This window comes from Nerophis ophidion, linkage group LG17, assembly GCF_033978795.1.
Source record: "Nerophis ophidion isolate RoL-2023_Sa linkage group LG17, RoL_Noph_v1.0, whole genome shotgun sequence".
Taxonomy (NCBI): Eukaryota; Metazoa; Chordata; class Actinopteri; order Syngnathiformes; family Syngnathidae; genus Nerophis; species Nerophis ophidion.
Window position 1 is genome coordinate 23326239 of NC_084627.1, and position 22947 is coordinate 23349185.

General features: G+C 38.9%; 1 protein-coding gene across 1 annotated transcript in view; it reads left to right on the forward strand.

Annotated features, from left to right (window-relative positions):
* The first annotated feature begins 211 nt into the window (after positions 1–211).
* itga1 (integrin, alpha 1) overlaps positions 212–22947 on the forward strand; it is a 186066-nt gene continuing 163330 nt past the window's right edge. The window contains exon 1 of the mRNA XM_061876612.1: positions 212–481. Within this exon, the coding sequence (XP_061732596.1) occupies positions 439–481 (43 nt within the window). The 5' untranslated portion in view covers positions 212–438. The remainder of the gene's footprint in view (positions 482–22947) is intronic.

A 22947-nucleotide genomic window follows, 5' to 3' on the forward strand; every position in this document is an offset into this window, starting at 1 on the left:
AGATGGCAGAAGCGGGGATCGAACCTGGAACCCTCAAGTTGCTGGCACGGCACGCTATTTTTCTATCCGCTATTTCCTTTTGAAAAAAAACAAATGAAATCAAATGAAGTCCAAATAAAAGTTTCTAGATTGAGGTATTCCCCATGCAATGGCAGACCAAGCCCACTTAATAGAGGGTCCTGCCCCCCAGCTCCTCCTTCTCCTCCTGCACGCCCCTGCAGCACGCTCACTATGGAGGAATAACGCAGAAGGGAGACAGCGGACTTTGCAGACGCAAAAGTGTGGATGTTTTCTGGGAGAAGAGGGCATGAGGAGCCTTGTGGATGCGTTTCTACCCATTCGGTGATCCCACGTCACGCCTAAAACAAGGAGAAGAAAGCCGGTGGAATATTTGAATCGGTGTTTTCCCTCCGTGCTGACTGACAGAGGCGCGCCAACATGTTCGGGGCTTCAAGTCTTTATTTCTCTCTCGCTGCAGCTGGTGAGTGAGATTCATTGCGGTGATTAATATAAGTGCATGAAATAATTGGTGACAGGCGTGGAGACAGAGGGACGGGTTTTTTTTCCAATTCAGGGTCTGCAGGCGCGTCTTTTGCGCACAAGCCAACGGCGCTGAGATCATCTTGCGCTGCGCATATTGACTTTTAAGGACATCCATGATGTCAGTAGAAGTGGCACCGCTGTCCTTATTAACTGACTGCAATGATGTCATTCAGCACAAAGGAAACAGACCTCTTTTTAGAAAATAAAATAAAATAATTGTATCTTATATAGGCCAGTGTTTTTCAACCTTTATTTTAGCCAAGCACATTTTTGTTGTTGAAAAAATCCGGAGTCATTCCACCAGCAGAATTAATTAAAAAACAAAACTCAGTTGACAGTGAAAAGTTGTTGTCGCAGTTGTTGGGTATGATTTTAAAGCAGGGGTCACCCACCTTTTTGAAAGCAAGAGCTACTTCCTGGGTACTGATTAATGCGAAGGGCTACCAGTTTGATACACACTTAAATAAATTGCCAGAAATAGCCAATTTGTTGAATTTACCTTTAACTCTATGTTATTATTAATAATTAATGATATTTATCTTTGTAGAAACACTGATCATCTTAATGATTTCTCACAATAAATATATTTTTGATGACATGTTTTAAATAGGTTAAAATCCAATCTGCACTTTGTTAGAATATATAACAAATTGGACTAAGCTATATTTCTAACAAAGACAAATCATTATTTCTTCTAGATTTTCCAGAGCAAAAATAAAAATAAAAAATTCAAAGGACTTTGAAATAAGATTTAAATTTGATTCTACAGATTTTCTAGATTTGCCAGAATATTTTTTTTTTAAGTTTAATCATAAGTTTTAAGAAATATTTCACAAATATTCTTCGTCGAAAAAACAGAAGCTAAAATGAAGAATTAAATTAAAATGTATTAATTATTCTTTACAATAAAAAAAATACATTTACTTGAACATTGATTTAAATTGTAAGGGAAGAAAAGGATGGAATTTAAAAGGTAAAAAGGTATATGTGTTTGAAAATCCGAAAATAATTTTTAAGGTTGTATTTTTTCTCTAAAATTGTCTTTCTGAAAGTTATAAGAAGCAAAGTAAAACAATAAATGAATGTATTTAAACAAGTGAAGACCAAGTCTTTAAAGTATTTTCTTAGATTTTAAAATTCTATTTGAGTTTGGTCTCTCTTAGAATTAAAAATGTCGAGTAAAGCGAGACCAGCTTGCTAGTAAATAGATCAACTTAAAAAAATAGAGGCAGCTCACTGGTAAGCGCTGCTATTTGAGTTATTTTTAGAACAGGTCAGCGGGCGACTCATCTGGTTCTTACGGGCTACCTGGTGCCCGCGGTCCCCGCGTTGGTGACCCCTGCTTTAAAGCATAACCAAGCATGCATCAATATAGCTCTTGTCTCAAAGTAGGTGTACTGTCACTACCTGTCACATCACACCCTGACTAATTTGGAGGTTTTTTTTTACTGTTTTCCTGTGTGTTCTGTTTTAGTTCTTGTCTTGCGCTCCTTTTTTGGTGGTTTTTTCTCTTTTTTTGGTATTTGCTTGGCACTCAGCATCAAGGGTTGGAATTTGGGGTTAAATCACCATAAAATGATTCCCGGGCGCGGCACCGCTGCTGCCCACTGCTCCCCTCACCTACCAGGGGGTAAACAAGGGAATGGGTTAAATGCAGAGGATAATTTTTATCCAACCTAGTGTGTGTGTGGCAATCATTGGTACTTTAACTTAACTTTAACTTAACTTTCCTGTAGCAGTTTCATGTCTTCCACTGACCAATATTTACTTTGTTTGAGGCATCAAGAATATTACTGTTGTTTTAATCCTTCCTGTGGGGACATTGTGGATTGTCATGTCATGTTCAGATGTACATTGTGGACGCCGTATTTGCTCCACAGTAAGTCTTTGCTGTCGTCCAGCATTCTGTTTTTATTTACTTTGTAGCCAGTTCAGTTTTAGTTTTGTTCTGCATAGCCTTCCCTAAGCTTCAATGCCTTTTCTTTGGGGCACTTACTCACTTTGTTTATTTTTTTGTTCAAACAGATACCTTTTTACCTGCACACTGCCTCCCACTGTTTCCAACATCTACAAAGCAATTAGCTACCGCCTGCCACCTACTGATATGGGAGAGCATTACAAGGTTACTTGGCCGAGCTCTAGACAGCACCGACACTCAACAACAACACATAATTTGGAGACTAGAATTACTGGTTTGCAAACTATTTTTTTTTTTTACCAAAATAGGTGAAACTGGATAATCTCCCACGGCACACCAGACTGTATCCCACAACACACTAGTGTGCCGCGGCACAGTGGTTGAAAAACACTGTTATAGGCAATCTTGTCATGCAGGGCTCTGCTTTTCCACCTCTTGACAGCTTGGGAGTACGTTTTAAAATATCTCTCCCAGCAGGCACAAGACATCATAACAATGTTAAGAACTTGTTGAATTAGGCCCCGACAAAACATGTGTATGACAACGTTTAATCAGTGTTGGGTACTGACGCTGATTTTGACGATTTAAATGTGGTCATTTCTAAATCAATATTGTACAACTCAAATACAACGTTGAAACAACATATTTTTTGACAACGTTTATTCAACATCAGGTTGTGACATTAATTGGACCATTGAAATGTGGTCATTTGTCAACCAACAACGTGGACCCAACATTGGACATCAACCTTGTCTCAATTTACAAACACAACCATTTTGCAACATTGTTTTGAAGTCGGTTTTATAGGACGTGTATGTATAATCGACGTATGAATGTCTTGTGCCTGCTGAGAAGACGTTTTAAGGCCGAGAGTTTTGATTTTTTTGCTTTTAAAATTGCTTAAATTTTTTTGAAAGAACAACTTTTTTGTAAGCTCGTGTTTTTTTCCTGAAAAAAATGCTACTTTTCCTCGACAAAATTAATATATTTTTGTAAGCTTTCAATCAATCAATCAATCAATCAATCAATCAATCAATCAATCAATCAATCAATCAATCAATCAATCAATCACTCAAAATACATTTTCTAGCCCTTAAAGTAACAGTAGAGTGAACAAACAAGTTGCCCTATATTGAAGCTTTTATGTATGACACTGAAAGACTTACAAGTTTGCAAATAAATAGATATGATCAAAATAGCATCATTCTCACGAAAATTCCACAGCCATTGTTATCCATGCCAGTCAAAAATAGAAAAATAAAATGTGTGTGTGTGTGTGTATATATATATATATATATATATATATATATATATATATATATATATATATATATATATATATATATTAGGGGTGTTGGAAAAAATAGATTCGAATACGAATCGAATACGTTGTGCGATTCAGAATCGATTCTCATTTTTAAACAAGCGATTTAAAAAAAAAAAATATATATTTTTTTAATTTTTTTTAATCAATCCAACAAAACAATACATAGCAATACCATAACAATGCAATTCAATTCCAAAACCAAACCTGACCCAGCAACACTCAGAACTGCAATAAAGACACAAACACGACACAGAACAAGCCAAAAGTAGTGAAACAAAAATGAATCTTATCAACAACAGTATCAATATTAGTTATAATTTCTGCATAGCAGTGATTAAAAATCCCTCATTGACATTATCATTAGACATTTATAAAAATAAAAAAAGGAACAATAGTGTCACAGTGGCTTACACTTGCATCGCATCTCATAAGCTTGACAACACACTGTGTCCAATGTTTTCACAAAGATAAAATAATTCATATTTTTGGTTCATTTGATAATCAAAACAAATATAAATTATTGCAATCAGTTGATAAAACATTGTCCGTTACAATTATAAAAGTAAAAAAAAAAAAAAATCTACTAATCTGCTATCATGTCAGCAGACTGGGGTAGATCCTGCTAAAATCCTATGTATTGAATGAATACAGAATCGTTTTGAATCGGAAAAATATCGTTTTTGAACCGAGAATCGAATCGAAAAAAATCGATATATTATCGAATCGTGACCCCAAGAATCGATATTGAATCGAATCACAGATTCACAGCCCTAATATATATATATATATATATATATATATTAGATTAGATTAGATTAGATAGTACGATATATATATATATATATATATATATATATATATATATATATATATATATATATATATGTGTATGTGTATATGTATATATGGATATGTATATAATTCTTGTGAGTTATGACTTGTTTTCTTGCAAAAAAGTACCTGTTTCAATAAATTAAGACTTTATTCTCATAAGCGTATTATGTGCACAGCCTAAAACGTCAACATTTTCGAGGCAGACACTGCTTTAATGACAACATTTGTGTTTGGTTTAGTTTTTTTTTGGTGGGAGTTCATCAGCATGATAGAATATTTGCTCCATTTCCTTGCCTCTGTTAAATTACAAGGGGCATGCATCACTTGTGCAAAGCCCACCTAAAACAACCCAAGGTTTCAGTTTGATATGTGACTCTGGTTGGACTGCTCTCAAAGCTTTATTTTTTTTGATCAAAACATTTTTTTGTGCATTTTGTTGGTTTTTGGTGACATGCATCTTCAGTGTCAGCACGTAGCTTTCATTTTGGGGCCAAAAGTGTCCTCTAAATACATTTTGGTCTATCTTACTAAAAGACCTCCGAACACATGATACTGCATGCAAAATGGTGCCATAAAGCCAACATTTGTGGCCACAACTTCTAAAGAAATCTAGAATTGTTGCAAAGAGTACCAACACAGCTCTACCACACAACTTTTGGACACCCTATAGTGCAGGGGTCGGCAACCTTTATCAATCAATCAATCAATCAATGTTTATTTATTTAGCCCTAAATCACAAATGTCTCAAAGGACTGTACAAACCACAACGACTACGACATCCTCGGAAGAACCCACATAAGGGCAAGGAAAACTCACCCAGTGGGCAGGGAGAATTCACACCCAGGGGGACGTCAGTGACAATGATGACTATGAGAAACCTTGGAGAGGACCTCAAATATGGGCAACCCTTCCCCCTGTAGGGGACCGAAAGCAATGGATGTCGAGGGGGTCCAACATGATACTGTGAAACTTCAATCCATAGTGGCTCCAACACAGCCGCGAGAGTTCAGTTCAAAGCGGATCCAAGACAGCAGCGAGAGTCCCGTCCACAGGAAACCATCCCAAGCGGAGTCGGATCAGCATCGTAGAGATGTCCCCAACCGATACACAGGCGAGCGGTCCATCCTGGGTCCCGACGAGCGATCCATCCTGGGTCTCGACTCTGGACAGCCAGTACTTCATCCATGGTCATCGGACCGGACCCCCTCCACAAGGGAGGGGGGGACAGAGGAGAAAAAGAAAAGAAGCGGCAGATCAACTGGTCTAAAAAGGAGGTCTATTTAAAGGCTAGAGTATACAAATGAGTTTTAAGGTGAGACTTAAATGATTCTACTGAGCTAGCATCTCGAACTGTTACCGGGAGGGCGTTCCATAGTACTGGAGCCCGAACGGAAAACGCTCTATAGCCCGCAGACTTTTTTGGGGCTTTAGGAATCACTAATAAGCCGGAGTTCTTTGAATGCAGATTTCTTGCCGGGACACATGGTACAATACAATCGGCAAGATAGGATGGAGCTAGACCGTGTAGTATTTTATACGTAAGTAGTAAAACCTTGAAGTCACATCTTAAGTGCACAGGAAGCCAGTGCAGGTGAGCCAGTACAGGCGTAATATAAAATAAACCGAGTGAATAAAAGTTAATTCTGCAGCACAAGCCAGTACACCTCGAAAATGAATGTGTGGATATTTAGTTTGAGAGCAACGGTTGTCTCAATTGAGCTATTAGTCGATACCGATATTGATCCATGTCAACACAAATAATACAGACTGTACTTTTTACTTATTTTGGAGTTTGGAAGATTAGAAGAGTCTTGATCAAGTGATGTTGTGATCATGTGGTCTCTGCATGCTGGATTCTGGCACAGCTTGATAGAAGCGCTTGAGCCGAGTCTGGAATAGGACTGTGTCCTAAGTGTGTAGTCAGGAAGTAGTCTTTTGCCATTACTTTGAGTGTTGTTGAGTCTTTTATTTAGTTGAGATTACAAAATGCTACTTATTACAGCTGTTTGATTGCAACTAGTGTTGTAACAATATCAATATTTTGGTACCAATACTAAAATTATTTCGATAGTTTTTGGTACTTTTCTAAATAAAGGGGACCACAAAAAATTGCATTATTGGCTTTATTTTAACAAACAATCTTAGGGTGCATTAAACATATGTTTCTTATTGCATTTAAGTCCTTAAATAAAATAGTAAATATACTAGACAACTTGTCTTTTATTAGTTAGTAAACAAACAAAGACTCCTAATTAGTCTGCTGACATATGCAGTAACATATTGTGTCATTTATCATTCTACAAACCCCGTTTCCATATGAGTTGGGAAATTGTGTTAGATGTAAATATAAACGGAATACAATGATTTGCAAATCCTTTTCAACCTATTTTCAGTTGAATATGCTACAAAGACAACATATTTGATGTTCAAACTGAAAAACTTTTATTTTTTTTTGCAAATGATCATTAACTTTAGAATTTGATGCCAGCAACACATGACACAGATGTTGGGAAAGGTGGCAATAAATACTGATAAAGTTGAGGAATGCTCATCAAACACTTATTTGGAACATCCCACATGTGTGCAGGCTAATTGGGAACAATGATTGGGTATAAAAGCAACTTCCGTGAAATGCTAAGTAATTCACAAACAAGGATGGGGCGAAGGTCACCACTTTGTGAGAGAATTGTCGAACAGTTTTAGAACAACATTTCTCAACGAGCTATTGCAAGGAATTTAGGGATTTGACCATCTACGGTCCGTTAAATCATCAAAAGGTTCAGAGAATATGGAGAAATCACTGCACGTAAGCGATGATATTACGGTCCTTTGATCCCTCAGGCGGTACTGCATCAAAAACCGACATCAGTGTGTTAAGGATATCACTACATGGTCTCAGGAACACTTCATAAAACCACTGTCAGTAACTACAGTTGGTCGCTACATCTGTAAGTGCAAGTTAAAACTCTACTATGCAAAGCAAAACCCATTTATCAACAACACCCAGAAACGCCGCTGGCGTTGCTGGGCCCGAGCTCATTTAAAATGGAAGGATGCAAAGTGGAAAAGTGTTCTGTGGTCTGATGAGTCCACATTTCAAATCATATTTGGAAACTGTGAACACGGTGTCCTCTGGAACAAAGAGGAAAATATCCATCCGGATTGCCATAGGCGCAAGTTCAAAAGCCAGCATAGGTGATGGTATGGGGGTGTATTAGTGCCCAAGGCATGGGTAACTTACACATCTGCGAAGGCATCATTAATGCTGAATGGTCCATACAGGTTTTGGAGCAATATATGTTGTCATCCAAGCAACGTTATCATGTACGCCCCTGTTTATTTCAGCAGGACAATGCCAAGCCACGTGTTACCACAGCGTGGCGTCGTAGTAAAAGAGTGCGGGTACTTTCCTGGGTTGCCTGCAGTATAGACCTGTCCCCCATCGAAAATGTGTGGCGTATCATGAAGCGTAAAATACGACAGCGGAGACCCCGGACTGTTGAATGGCTGAAGCTCTACATAAAACAAGAATGAGAAATAATTCCACTTTCGGATTTTCAACAATTAGTTTCCTTAGTTCCCAAACGTTTATTGAGTGTTGTTAAAAGAAAAGGTGAAGTCACATCTTAAGTGCACAGGAAGCCAGTGCAGGTGAGCCAGTACAGGCGTAATATGATCAAATTTTCTTGTTCTTGTCAAAAGTCTAGCAGCCGCATTTTGTAACAACTGTAATCGTTTAATGCTAGACATGGGGAGACCCGAAAATAATACGTTACAGTAATCGAGACGAGCCATTTTTACCCGTTTCACGAAGCAAAGAAAACAATGGGAGCCACATAACTCTTTTGAAATGTATAAGGAAATAATACTGCATACAGAGTTTTTTTTGCTTTGTGCTATGTAAAAACCAGGGGTCTCAGACATGCAGCCCACACCTTAATATGAAGGTGGTAGCTGAGTGTATAATGGAGCCCGGAAGAGTCGGGAAACATGGGATTCTGGGTATTTGTTCTGTCGTGTTTATGTTGTGTTATAGTGCGGATGTCCTCCTGAAATGTGTTTGTCATTCTTGTTTGGTGTGGGTTCACAGTGTGGCGCATATTAGTAAGAGTGTTAAAGTTGTTTATATCACAACCCTCAGTGTGACCCGTATGGCTGTTGAACAAGTACGCCTTGCAGTTGCGTATACGTGCAGATAGAGGTCGCATCCAAAATGTGACCGGACGGCCGGCACGTATATAGCATATTGAATTTTCTGGCGCGATGACATGTAGAAAGGGTGGTAGAGGCATTGTCATCATGGCACGCCGTCAAAGTAGATGTCTGGGTGAAAATCGAAAAAATGTTTACCCGGGAGATTTCTTATAGAGACATTAAAATTAGAAATCTACCAGACTTCTCCGGGCGGTCGGCAAGTAAACGGCTGAGCCACATCATAGTGTCACACCTGGACATGGATTATTTTTGCTACTTCGATGGAAGGAGAATACAGGACGAGCCAGACGGAGACTGTGAGTACATGGTTGTTTATTTGGAATACTAAATACAAAAATAAACAAACTAAGGGCGCTCACAAAGAGGTACAAAACTTGGCTACAAAAATACAAACAGGAAAACAAAACAACTGCTCGATGGCATGAAAGACAATGAACTAAACTTAAACTTGCACTGTGGCAGAAGTATGAATAACTAACACAAAAACACTTACTGTGACTGGTACAAGGGGCATGGATAGCAAGGTAATCGAGGGTGCCTGAAGGCATGAGGCAGAATGCAAAGTACCCAGAACGATAAACAGAAAGCAAGTGACATAAATAGTGGCCGTGGTAACTAGAAACAGGTGTGAGAGGCTGATGATCAGGGCGTGACTAGGGCAAACAGGTGGAAACTAATGAGGAGCTATGGTAACAAAAACAAACCAGGAAGTGAAAAAACGGAACAAGAGTCCAGAAAACAAAACAAAATATGATCAAACATAAAACCAGATTTACAGGCGTGACACATAGTGGTCAAAGAGCCGCATGCGGCTCCGGTGCCGTGGGTTGCCGACCCCTCCCCTAGTGGGAATACTTTCGTTTTGGCTTGGATGGTAGCGTGGCCATCTCCTCTGTGGCTCTGTCCACTGTCCCTAAACAAGATATTATACTCTTGCTACGTCATCAGTGTTCCGTTTGAAGAAAACATGGTTTATTCCATGAATCACTGTGAATGACATCGGGTTGCCAAGTGCTGCAGTAGCGTACCTAATAGTTGGAGTGAGACGGAGACGAAGACAAACTCTTTTCTATGAGGTCACACATAGTTCTCGCAGCTGTTGCCATCCAGTGGAAATGATTGTTACCGTGTCTTCTCAACACTATAGAAAATAAACCGAGTGAATAAAAGTTAATTCTGCAGCACAAGCCAGTACACCTCACAATGAATGTGTGGATATTTAGTTTGAGAGCAACGGTTGTCTCAATTGAGCTATTAGTCGATACCGATATTGATCCATGTCAACACAAATAATACAGACTGTACTTTTTACTTATTTTGGAGTGTGGAAGATTAGAAGAGTCTTGATCAAGTGATGTTGTGATCATGTGGTCTCTGCATGCTGGATTCTGGCACTGCTTGATAGAAGCGCTTGAGCCGAGTCTGGAATAAGACTGTGTCCTAAGTGTGTAGTCAGGAAGTAGTCTTTTGCCATTACTTTGAGTGTTGTTAAGTCTTTTATTTAGTTGAGATTACAAAATGCTACTTATTACAGCTGTTTGATTGCAACTAGTGTTGTAACAATATCAATATTTTGGTACCAATACTAAAATTATTTCGATAGTTTTTGGTACTTTTCTAAATAAAGGGGACCACAAAAAATTGCATTATTGGCTTTATTTTAACAAAAAATCTTAGGGTACATTAAACATATGTTTCTTATTGCATTTAAGTCCTTAAATAAAATAGTAAACATACTAGACAATTTGTCTTTTATTAGTAAGTAAACAAACAAAGACTCCTAATTAGTCTGCTGACATATGCAGTAACATATTGTGTCATTTATCATTCTACAAACCCCGTTTCCATATGAGTTGGGAAATTGTGTTAGATGTAAATATAAACGGAATACAATGATTTGCAAATCATTTTCAACCTATGTTCAGTTGAATATGCTACAAAGACAACATATTTGATGTTCAAACTGATAAACCTTTATTTTTTTTTGCAAATGATCATTAACTTTAGAATTTGATGCCAGCAACACATGACACAGATGTTGGGAAAGGTGGCAATAAATACTGATAAAGTTGAGGAATGCTCATCAAACACTTATTTGGAACATCCCACATGTGTGCAGGCTAATTGGGAACAATGATTGGGTATAAAAGCAACTTCCATGAAATGCTAAGTAATTCACAAACAAGGATGGGGCGAAGGTCACCACTTTGTGAGAGAATTGTCGAACAGTTTTAGAACAACATATTTCAACGAGCTATTGCAAGGAATTTAGGGATTTGACCATCTACGGTCCGTTAAATCATCAAAAGGTTCAGAGAATATGGAGAAATCACTGCACGTAAGCGATGATATTACGGTCCTTTGATCCCTCAGGCGGTACTGCATCAAAAACCGACATCAGCGTGTTAAGGATATCACCACATGGTCTCAGGAACACTTCATAAAACCACTGTCAGTAACTACAGTTGGTCGCTACATCTGTAAGTGCAAGTTAAAACTCTACTATGCAAAGCAAAACCCATTTATCAACAACACCCAGAAACGCCGCCGGCGTTGCTGGGCCCGAGCTCATTTAAAATGGAAGGATGCAAAGTGGAAAAGTGTTCTGTGGTCTGGTGAGTCCACATTTCAAATTATATTTCAATAACTGTGAACACAGTGTCCTCTGGAACAAAGAGGAAAATATCCATCCGGATTGCCATAGGCGCAAGTTCAAAAGCCAGCATAGGTGATGGTATGGGGGTGTATTAGTGCCCAAGGCATGGGTAACTTACACATCTGCGAAGGTATCATTAATGCTGAATGGTCCATACAGGTTTTGGAGCAACATATGTTGTCATCCAAGCAACGTTATCATGTACGCCCCTGTTTATTTCAGCAAGACAATGCCAAGCCACGTGTTACCACAGCGTGGCGTCGTAGTAAAAGAGTGCGGGTACTTTCCTGGGCTGCCTCCAGTACAGACCTGTCTCCCATCGAAAATGTGTGGCATATCATGAAACGTAAAATACGACAGCGGAGACCCCGGACTGTTGAATGACTGAAGCTCTACATAAAACAAGAATGGGAAATAATTCCACTTTCGGAGCTTCAACAATTAGTTTCCTCAGTTCCCAAAAGTTTATTGAGTGTTGTTAAAAGAAAAGGTGATGTAACACAGGGGTGAACATGCCCTTTCCCAACTACTTTGGCACGTGTTGCAGCCATGATATTCTAAGTTAATTATATTTGTAAAAAAAAAAAGAAAAAAAAATAGTTTATGAGTTTGAACATCAAATATCTTGTCTTTGTAGTGCATTCAATTGAATATGGGTTGAAAAGGATTTACAAATCATTGTATTCTGTTTATATTTACATCTAACACAATTTCCCAACTCATATGGAAACAGGGTTTGTATTATTTTTACAAGTGGTAGAAAATTAATTATTAATCTACTTGTTCATTTATTGTTACTATCTGGTTGTTTTCTCTTTTAACATGTTCTATCTACACTTCTGTTCAAATGTAATAATCACTTATTCTTCTGTTGTTTGATACTTTACATTAGTTTTGGATGATACCACAAATTTGGGTATCAATCCGTTATCAAGTAGTTACAGGATCATACATTGGTCATATTCAAAGTCCTCATGTGTCCAGGGACATATTTCCTGTGTTTATAAACATAATATACATTTTTTTAAAACAAAAGAAGATGTTGTGATGTCAAAAAATATCAACGTAATCATAGTAGTATTGACTAGATACGTGTCTGTACTTGGTGTCATTACAGTGGATGTTATGTGTAGATCCACCAATGGCGTTTGTTTACATTTTGATGCCGGTGAACTGCGGTGTGTAGTGAAGCATGTTTAGCTATTCCTTGTCCTGCAGGGATGATACTTGTAATAAACTAACTTTTTGTTGCCATGGAGACCAGGATTACTGATATAGAAGTAGCTAAAACACTGCCGACAGCGGATGGACGTTAGCTCGCCATGTCTTAAAGCACCTCTTCCTGAGGGCGTCTCAGTGTCATAACTTCATCTTTATCGTTAGTTTTTAAGCCAAAATGCGTCCGTTCTCCCTTTTCTTTCTACACACTGTGTCTGCTTGTAAGTACTCCGTGATTGTGCGCTGCCGAACATGCCCGTCTGCTCGCAAACCAGCAACGGAGGGGTTGCGTTACCGGTACGTTTCAGAGGCGATATAGTACCGATTCATTAGTATCTCGGTACTATACTAACACCGGTATACCCTACAATCCTAATTGCAACGTGCATCTTAGTTGTAGTTTGGAGTTCCGAAAATCGGAGGTGATATAATCACCCTAGAAAATTGCTAATGCTAATTAATAGCATTTATAAGTTAAAGTTAAAGTACCACTGATAGTCACACACACACTAGGTGTGGTGAAATTATTCTCTGCATTTGACCCATCACCCTTGATCCCCCCCTGGGGGGTGAGGGAAGCATTGAGCAGCAGCGGTGGCCTCGCCCGGTTTTTCTTGTTTGTGATTCAACCCCCATTTCCAACCTTTGATGCTGAGTGCCAAGCAGGGAGGTAATGGGTCCCATTTTTAGTCGTTGGTATGACTCGGCCGGGGTTTTAACTCACAACCTACCGATCTCAAGCTGCACACTCTAACCACTAGGCCACTGATATGCAACATTTATATGGCATCTCCAGTGCAAATTAGCATCAAACTAGTGCAGTCGTTTTAATGCATGCCGTTCAACGTCAGAGAAAATGTATTTTGTGTCTTGCATAGGTTATTTTGACATACTTAATTTCTTATGTTCCGTTTTATGTACTAATTACTCTTAAAATGCTCTTAAATGAAGACAACTTGTCATCACAGTTACATGCACAGTGCAGGAAGGAGCGCTACCACTGGTCCTTTTTACCCACAGCCACTTGTGGTTTTGGTGATCTTCTTCCTCAGTGTGCAATACGGGTGTTAAGATAGTGTTTTTTCGTTTTATTTTTTATCTATTCATAGTGCAATAGTTAGTGCACAAAATGTATTATTAATTATGTATTGCTATTTCTTAGTTTTTGATTACATTTTACTTCCGTTATTGTATGTAAAAACTGCGCTGTAACCACATAATTCCCCCATTGTGAAATGGATGAATATATCTATCTATGTCTGTCTGTTAAGTTATCATGAAGAGACATTAGGTCAGGGGTGTCAAAGTCAAGGCCAATGGGCCGGATTTGGCCCACAAATTAATTATTTATGGCTATGATATTTCATGAGTACATACTTGCCAACCCTCCCGATTTTCCCGGGAGACTCCCGAATTTCAGTGCCCCTCCGGAAAAGGTCCCGGGGCAACCATTCTCCTGACTTTCTCTCGATTTCTACCCGGACAACAATATTGGGGGCGTGCCTTAAAGGCAGTGCTTTTAGCTCCCTCTGCAACCTGTCGTCATGTCCGCTTTTCCTCAGTACAAACAGTGTGCCGGCCCAATCACACAATATATGCGGTTGTAATACACACATACAGTGGGACAAAAAAGTATTTAGTCAGCCATTGTGCAAGTTCTCCCACTTCGCATGATGACAGAGGTCTGTAATTTTCATCATAGGTACACTTCAACTGTGAGAGACAGAATGTGAAAGAAAAAATCCAGGAATACACATTGTATGAATTTTATATAATTTATTTGTAAATTATGGTGGAAAATAAGTATTTGGTCAACCATTCAAAGCTCTCACTGATGAAAGGAGTTTTTGGCTCAAAATCTCACGATACATGGCTCCATTCATTCTTTCCTTAACATGGGTAAATCGTCCTGTCCCCTTAGCAGAAAAACAACCCCAAAGCATGATGTTTCCACCCCCATGCTTCACAGTAGGTTTGGTTTTCTTGGGATGCAACTCAGTATTCTTCTTCCTCCAAACACGACGATTTGAGTTTATACCAAAAAGTTGTATTTTGGTTTCATCTGACCACATGACATTCTCCCAATCCTCTGCGGTATCATCCATGTTTCCATTTTGGTATAACCTCGACTCGTCGTGTTTGGAGGAATAAGAATACTGAGTTGCATCCCAAGAACACCATACCTACTGTGAAGCATGGGGGTGGAAACATCATGCTTTGGAAACATCCTGCTAAGGGAACAGGACGATTGATTTGTGTTAAGGAAAGAATGAATGGGGCCATGTATCGTGAGATTTTGAGCCAAAACCTCCTTCCATCAGTGAGAGCTTTGAATGGTTGACCAAATACTTATTTTCCACCATCATTTACAAATAAATTATTTAAAATTCCTACAATGGGAATTCCTGGATTTCTTTTTCACATTCTGTCTCTCACAGTTGAAGTGTACCTATGATGAAAATTACAGACCTCTGTCATCATTTTAAGTGGGAGAACTTGCACAATCGGTAGCCGACTAAATATTTTTTTGCCCCACTGTAAGTGAATGCAAAGCCTACTTGGTCAACAGCCCTACAGGTCACACTGAGGGTGGGCGTATAAACAACTTTAACACTGTTACAAATATGCGCCACACTGTGAACCCACACCGAACAAGAATGACAAACACATTTTGGGAGAACAACCGCACCGTAACACAACATAAACACAACAGAACAAATACCCAGAACTTCCGAATTTGGAGGTCTCAAGGTTGGCAAGTATGAATTAGTATTAGAACAGGCCCGCAGGCCACAGCAAGCTGCTGCTGTTTTGCATGCACCAATACTCCATCAGTGTTGGCGCTAGGAATTTTCAGAATGGGGTCCCTGGGACCCCATCAAGTCATCAAAATGGGGTCCCACAGTAAATTTTTGGAGTCACACTTTTTTGTAACCATTTTGAAAACAAATGATACATGTACGCATCATCCTGTTATATCTCACATTCTATATTGTGTGTTGGAAAAAGGTTGTCATAAACGTTATTTAATTCTTTAAAAAAAACAATACAAAACAAAACATATGCATATGTAAATGTATTCAGTTACAAACATTCATTCATTTTTTTCTTTCCATCTGCCGCTATTTTTTCCTGTATTTTTGTTGTAATATTTTCAGAATGTTTGTTCTATTTTTGGCTAAAGTATTACAAAGAAAACAATCCGAATTTGGCTTTATTTTTTTGGTTTTAGTGCCATGAATTTAATAGTCCGGCCCGCATGTGCACAGATTTTCCTCCAGGAGCTAAAAATGAGATTGACATCCCTGCATTAGGGGGACAGAACAGTTTGTTGGTACCAGAGTTCTTGTATTGGACGTCTTAAATGCAGGCCGATGTAATCCCATCCCTGATTTTTTTGCTGGTATCGGACCGATATCTGATATAAATATCGGATCGGGACACTACAAGTGAGCATCATTGTTATCTATCAATAGCACTAATTAATCATCTTGGACATTAATTTCCCCAGAGCTGTGCATGTTGTTACTGGAATCCTTGTCCTCTCCTCCATGATGATATCATTGGTGGATCTGGTGATTGTTAGACACCATGTGGTCCTCCACTTTCCTTACTTCCACTGAAGGATGCCCCACAAGTGCTGATCTTCAGGTGTGGAGGAGACATACTGGACCACTGACTCTGTCGCCTTCTCAGCAAGGTGCCTGTCACTTTAAGGTGTGTTTGTTCTTTTTTATCATGTTGGAAAAACGCCCATGCGGCCCAGTTTCTCAAGGGAAAGAATGTCACAGGACATGGAATTCAACCACAGTTGCCCCCCAGTGCTGGCAGCACTCATGCAGCCTCAAACCATTTGACTGACATCTTCACACTTGACTGTAGGCAATACATCTTGCAAATAATGATTGTCTTTTTAGTCATTTTAGTGGATAGTGAGTTGGGAAATTGTGTTAGATGTAAATATAAACGGAATACAATGATTTGCAAATCCTCTTCAACCCATATTCAGTTGAATACACTACAAAGACAAGATATTTGATGTTCAAACTCATAGAATTATTTTTTTTTTGCAAATAATAATTAACTTTGAATTTCATGGCTGCAACATGTGCCAAAGTAGTTGGGAAAGGGGATGTTCACAACTGTGTTACATCACATTTTCTTTTAATAACACTCAATAAACGTTTGGGAACTGAAGAAACTAATCGTTGAAGCTTTGAAAGTGGAATTTTTTACCATTCTTGCTTGATGTACAGCTTAAGTTGTTCAACAGTCCGGGGTCTTGTTGTCGTATTTTACGCTTCATAATGCGCCACACATTTTCAATGGGAGACGTGTCTGGACTGCAGGCGGGCCAGGAAAGTACCCGCACTCTTTTACTACGAAGCCTTGCTGTTGTAACACATGGCTTGGCATTGTCTTGCTGAAATAAGCAGGGGCGTCCATGAAAAAGACGGCGCTTAGATGGCAGCATATGTTGTTCCAAAACCTGTATGTACCTTTCAGCATTAATGGTGCCTTCACAGATGTGTAAGTTACCCATGCCTTGGCCACTAATACATCCCCATACCATCACAGATGCTGGCATTTGAACTTTGCCCCGAGAACAATCCGAATGGTTCTTTTCCTCTTTGCTTCGGAGGACACAACGTCCACAGTTTCCAAAAACAGTTTGAAATGTGGACTCGTCAGACCACAATACACTTTTACACTTTGCATCAGTCCATCTTAGATGAGCTCGGGCCCAGTGAAGCCGGTGGCGTTTCTGGGTGTTGTTGATAAATGGCTTTCGCTTTGCATAGTAGAGTTTTAACTTGCACCTACAGATGTAGCGACCAACTGTAGTTACTGACAGTGTTTTTTTTAAGTGTTCCTGAGCCAATGTGGTGATATTCTTTACACACGGCATTCAGTGTTGGTTTTTGGTGATTTCTTCATATCACATTCTCTGAACCTTTTGATGTTACTAAGGACCGTAGAAGGTGAAATCCCTAAATTCCTTGCACTAGCTCGTTGAGAAATGTTGTTCTTAAAGTGTCCGACAATTTGCTCACGCATTTGTTCACAAAGTGGTGACCCTCGCCCCATCCTTGTTTGTGAATGACTGAGCATTTTAATGGAAGCTGCTTTTATGCTCAATCATGGCACCCACCTGTTCCTAATTAGCCTGTTCACCTGTGGTATGTTCCAAATAAGTGTTTGATGACAAATCCGCAACTTTCTCAGTCTTTTTTACCACTTGTGCCAGCTTTTTTGAAACGTGTTAAGTTGAAGTTAAAGTTAAAGTACCAATGGTTGTCATGCACACACTAGGTGTGGTGAAATTTGTCCTCTGCATTTGACCCATCCCCTTGTTCACCCCCTGGGAAGTGAGGGGAGCAGTGAGCAACAGCAGTGGTCGCGCCCGGGAATCATTTTTGGTGATTTAACCCCCAATTCCAACCCTTGATGCCAAGGTCCAAGCAGGGAGGTAATGGGTCCCATTGTTATAGTCTTTGGTATGACTCTGCCGGGGTTTGAACTCACAACCTACCGATTTCAGGGCGGACACTCTGACCACTAGGCCACTGAGTAGGGTTGCAGGCATCAAATTCTAAATTAACTAATATTTGCGAAAAAAAAAAAAAAATTCCAGTTTGAAAATTAAATATCTTGCAGTCTATTCAATTGAATATAGGTTGAAAAGGATTAGCAAATCATTGTGTTCTGTTTTTATTTACGGTTTACACAACGTGCCAACTTGACTGGTTTTGGGTTTTGTATATCCTAGTTTAATTTCTTAGTATTGAGAAGATATATTGGTAGAACGTGCGTGATGCACTCATATCAGGCAGGCATGTTTTGAACTGCCGAGTGGAAATGTGCTTTTATTGTCAACGTAGTGAGTGCATTACCACACAGCGATCACAAGCCAAGTCAAAACCTCCTGGAAAAGTGTTTTTTTGTCATTTCCATGCGAACATTTCTGCGGCGTCACGTCTGACTCACTCGGGTGTTTCCTCATAAAGACACGGTGTGTCCTCAGATTTTGTACCTCTCCACCACCCATGAGGAATCATGACTCGGGTTTAACATGCCTAATTTGTACGGTTTGTCCAACTGTGGAAACACTGATAACACGTTTCGTATGAGAAGGAACAGCACTATAAATATCACGCATAAATGTCAAAATTCCAGAGAATTGAGGACTGTAACTCCGGGTAAAAAATCACAGCGAAGCATAGTAATTCTCAAATACCATGAGAATATGTTCCCCCAGAGGCACGTTACACATGCAGCAGATCTAGATCTACGATCTTCATACAGTGCATAAAAGACAACCAACAGGATAATGCGCTTTGGAAAAAGAGGCAACGGAAAAACACTTCTCAAGAAGACAACTTGAAAGCAACTGATACTCCTGGGTCGACCTCGACTAATTGGGTTCACCTAGAGCAGGGGTCGGCAACCAAAAACGTTGAAGCCGGAGCCGCAAAAAAGGAAAAGCTGCATATTAGTGTTATAATGAAGGCAACACATGACGTAAGTGTCTATATTAGCTATAATAGCCTACTATCAAAATGACTATGTGTCGCAGGCTGAAGCAAATCTTCGTTGACAGAAATGTTGAAATGTAATATTTATTCTACACATTTTTACAACATTAGAAACCATTAGTAAATCAGAGGCTACTCAGAAGGTGAGATAACTCCTGGAAATTCCTGGCTTTTATACCAAAAGTATAGATGTGTGTGTACAAGTGAAGGGAAACGGCAGGCCGTCTTCTTTTAATACATTTATTACAATCTTTGGCAAGCTAGGTAATGTTTGCTGTGGTCTGGAACAGCATAGCACACAAACAACGATCTGAAATGCAGCCAATATTACATACAGACAATGTGTCATGAGACATGGGAAACTAAATTGTACACAAAGAGGAAAAAAGTGAAGGATAATAAATGAGTTTGAATACACCTAAAAATGAGGCATAATGATGTAATATGTACATACAGCTAACCTAAATAGCATGTTAGCATTGATTAGCTTGCAGTCATGCACTGACCAAATATGCCTGACCTAATATGCACTCCATACAAGTCAATAACATCAACAAAGCCCACGTTTGTGCATTCATGCACGGTATAAGACGTTTGGTGGACAAAATGAGACAAAGAAGGAGTGGAAGATTTGACATGTGAACAAACTACTGCGTACACAGTCCACACTATGGTGAGTTCAAGAAGTATTATAAAACAATGTTCATCAAATACTGTCATCAGTGAAGCATACACACATACATAGTAAACAGTCGGCTTTCTACCAATTGGGAAGGTTTGTCCTCAAACAAAAAACATAATTTTTCCATTTTTAATCCTTTTTTAAAAATGCTCCAGGGAGCCACAAGGACGGCACTAAAGAGCCGCATGCGGCTCGACAGCCGCGGGTTGTTTTCATTAAGGACCACATTCCAGTTAGGGCCGCCTGTAACTGTGAATAATTTATGAACTCAAAACATATTGGGATTCACCTCATGATATTTTTGTACAATTGCCGATGCATTTGATTATTATATATTTTTAACATACTCTGTACAAAAAAATATTTCGATCTTGCAGTAAAAAAATTATTTTGGCAGCTCAGTCGCCACAGTTTTACCGTAAATTTACAGTGTGTTTTTTACAGCATATTACTGTAAGTGGTAAAACAGTACTATATATATGTTTTTTTTACAGTAAATTCCAGCAACTGAACTGCCCGTTTCTTACAGTCATCTTTACAGTGTACAATTTGATAGATATCTCGCTTTGAAATCATAAGTCAAGAAGATTTGTTGCATTATTAGATAACATTAAGGTTTAAAAGATATGCAATTGCATGTAATTTTCTCCTGTCAGAATGGAAGGAACGAATACATTTAGTAAGAAAAGATAAACTAATTTTATATTATTTCAAGGCTTTCACAGGCCATATTAGATGACATGGCAGGCCACATCTAGGCCCGGGGGTTTTAGTTTGACACCTGAGAGCTAAAGAAACAAACATTAACTTCACGGAGAGAGAAAATAATGCAAATTGTTACAGTGTTTGCAATCGATCTTTGGCCTGATGATGTCATTGTCTAATTTACGTAATTTGCCATGACGCTTGAGCATGCAATTTTTTTAACCCTCAGATTGCTGGCACAGCCACTCTACCAACCTCGCCACGCCGTTTTTCCTTTGTTTATTTAGCCAACCATGCTTCATTCTTTCCAGTTTCTTCCAACCAAAAAACGTTTTATCGTTTAATTGACATCAATTTCATGTCTATTGCGATAAATACAGTCGTGGTCAAAAGTTTACATACACTTGTAGAGAACTAAATGTCATGGCTTTCTCGAGTTTCCAATCATTTCAATAACTCTTCTACAACTTTTGTGATAGAGTGATTGGAGCACATACTTGTTGGTCACAAAAAATATTCATCAAGTTTGGTTATTTTATGAATTTATTGTGTGTCCACTGAAAATGTGACCAAAGCTGCTGGGTCAAAAGTATACATACAGCAATGTTAATATTTGTTTACATGTCCCTTGGCAAGTTTCACTGCAATAAGGCGCTTTTGGTAGCCATCCACAAGCTTCTGCTTGAATTTTTGACCACTCCTCTTGACAAAATTGGTGCAGTTCAGCTCAATTTGTTGGTTTTCTGACATGAACTTGTTTCTTCAGCATTGTCCACATCTTTAAGTCAGGACTTTGGGGAGGCCATTCCAAAACATTAATTCTAGCCTGATTTAGCCAATCCTTTAACACTTTTGACGTGTGTTTGGGGTCATTGTCCCGTTGGAACACCCAACTGCGCCCAAGACCCAACCTCCGGGCTGATGATTTGAGTTTGTCCTGAAGAATGTGGACGTAATCCTCCTTTTTCAATGTCCCATTTACTCTCTGTAAAGCACCAGTTCCATTGGCAGCATAACAGGCCCAGAGCATAATACTACCACCACCATGCTTGACGGTAGGATCGGTGTTCCTGGGATTAAAGGCCTCTTGTTTTCTCATCCAAACATAATGCTGGGTATTGTGGCCAAATAGCTCAATTTTTGTGTTTCAGTAGACCCATAGTAAATTCATAAAAGAACCAAACTTAATGAATGTTTTTTGTGACCAACAAGTATGTGCTCCAATCACTCTATCACAGAAAAAAATTGAGTTGTAGAAATTATTGGAAACTCAGGACAGCCATGACATTATGTTCTTCATAAGTGTATGTAAACTTTTGACCATGACTGTATATTGATATCCCTTTAACGGCCCAGCACTATTTAAATACTAAGATACACTGTAAAAAAAAAATTCAGTATCTTTTAAGGGGAAAATAATGTCAGCTCAGTTACCAAAAATGTACAGTAAAAATAACAATGCTACCGATTTTAGATTTGCAGTAATTAGGTATTAAAACCACCGTGAATTTTACTGTACAGAGCTGAGCTTTTTTTACTGTAAAATCGACAGATTATGGCAAGCCAGAACAATATTTAATGTTAAGAGAAATATATTGTCTGTCTATTTACTTATGTATTTATTTCTTAATTCAAACTTGGTTAAAAGATTGATTTAATAGACATTCAACAATACCCTAATCATTTTGGTCACAATAACCGTGATATATCTTTTACTTTTTATTCATAGCTGTATGTAGAAGTGGCTGCTTGTATCCGCTGCTTTAATGTCTTTCATGTTCTTTGTGTTCTTTGATGTTTGATGTTTCCCTCTTACACACATGTGAGAGAGATGTGTGCTATGGCTATGAGTTTTTTCCCCCCTGGCCTCAGTCTGGACCCCCTCTCCAGGGGCCCAGGCTTAGACCAATTTTTTTTATTTTATTTTATTTTATTTTAATCTTTTATTTCCCCCCCCTCACCCATCTCACCTTTTTTGTAAGGGGCGCTGGAAGCCGGCAGACCCGCCGGCCATCCTGTTCTGTCTCCCTGTAATGTTTGTCTGATCTTGAATGGGATTGTGCTGAAAATTGTAATTTTCCTGAAGGAACTCTCCTGACGGAATAAATAAAGTACTATCTAATCTAATCTATCTAATCTAATGAAATTCTCCTATTGTTACATCCCGAGTTGTGCCACATAGATAGATAAATTCGGTAGATAGCTATAGATAAATCCTCTCTTTTAATGCAAATAGGTCAAGCCTCAGGAGGACTAATGGACTATATTGGACAGTCCCCATTGGTGGACAATGGCCTTACCAATAAAAGCAAA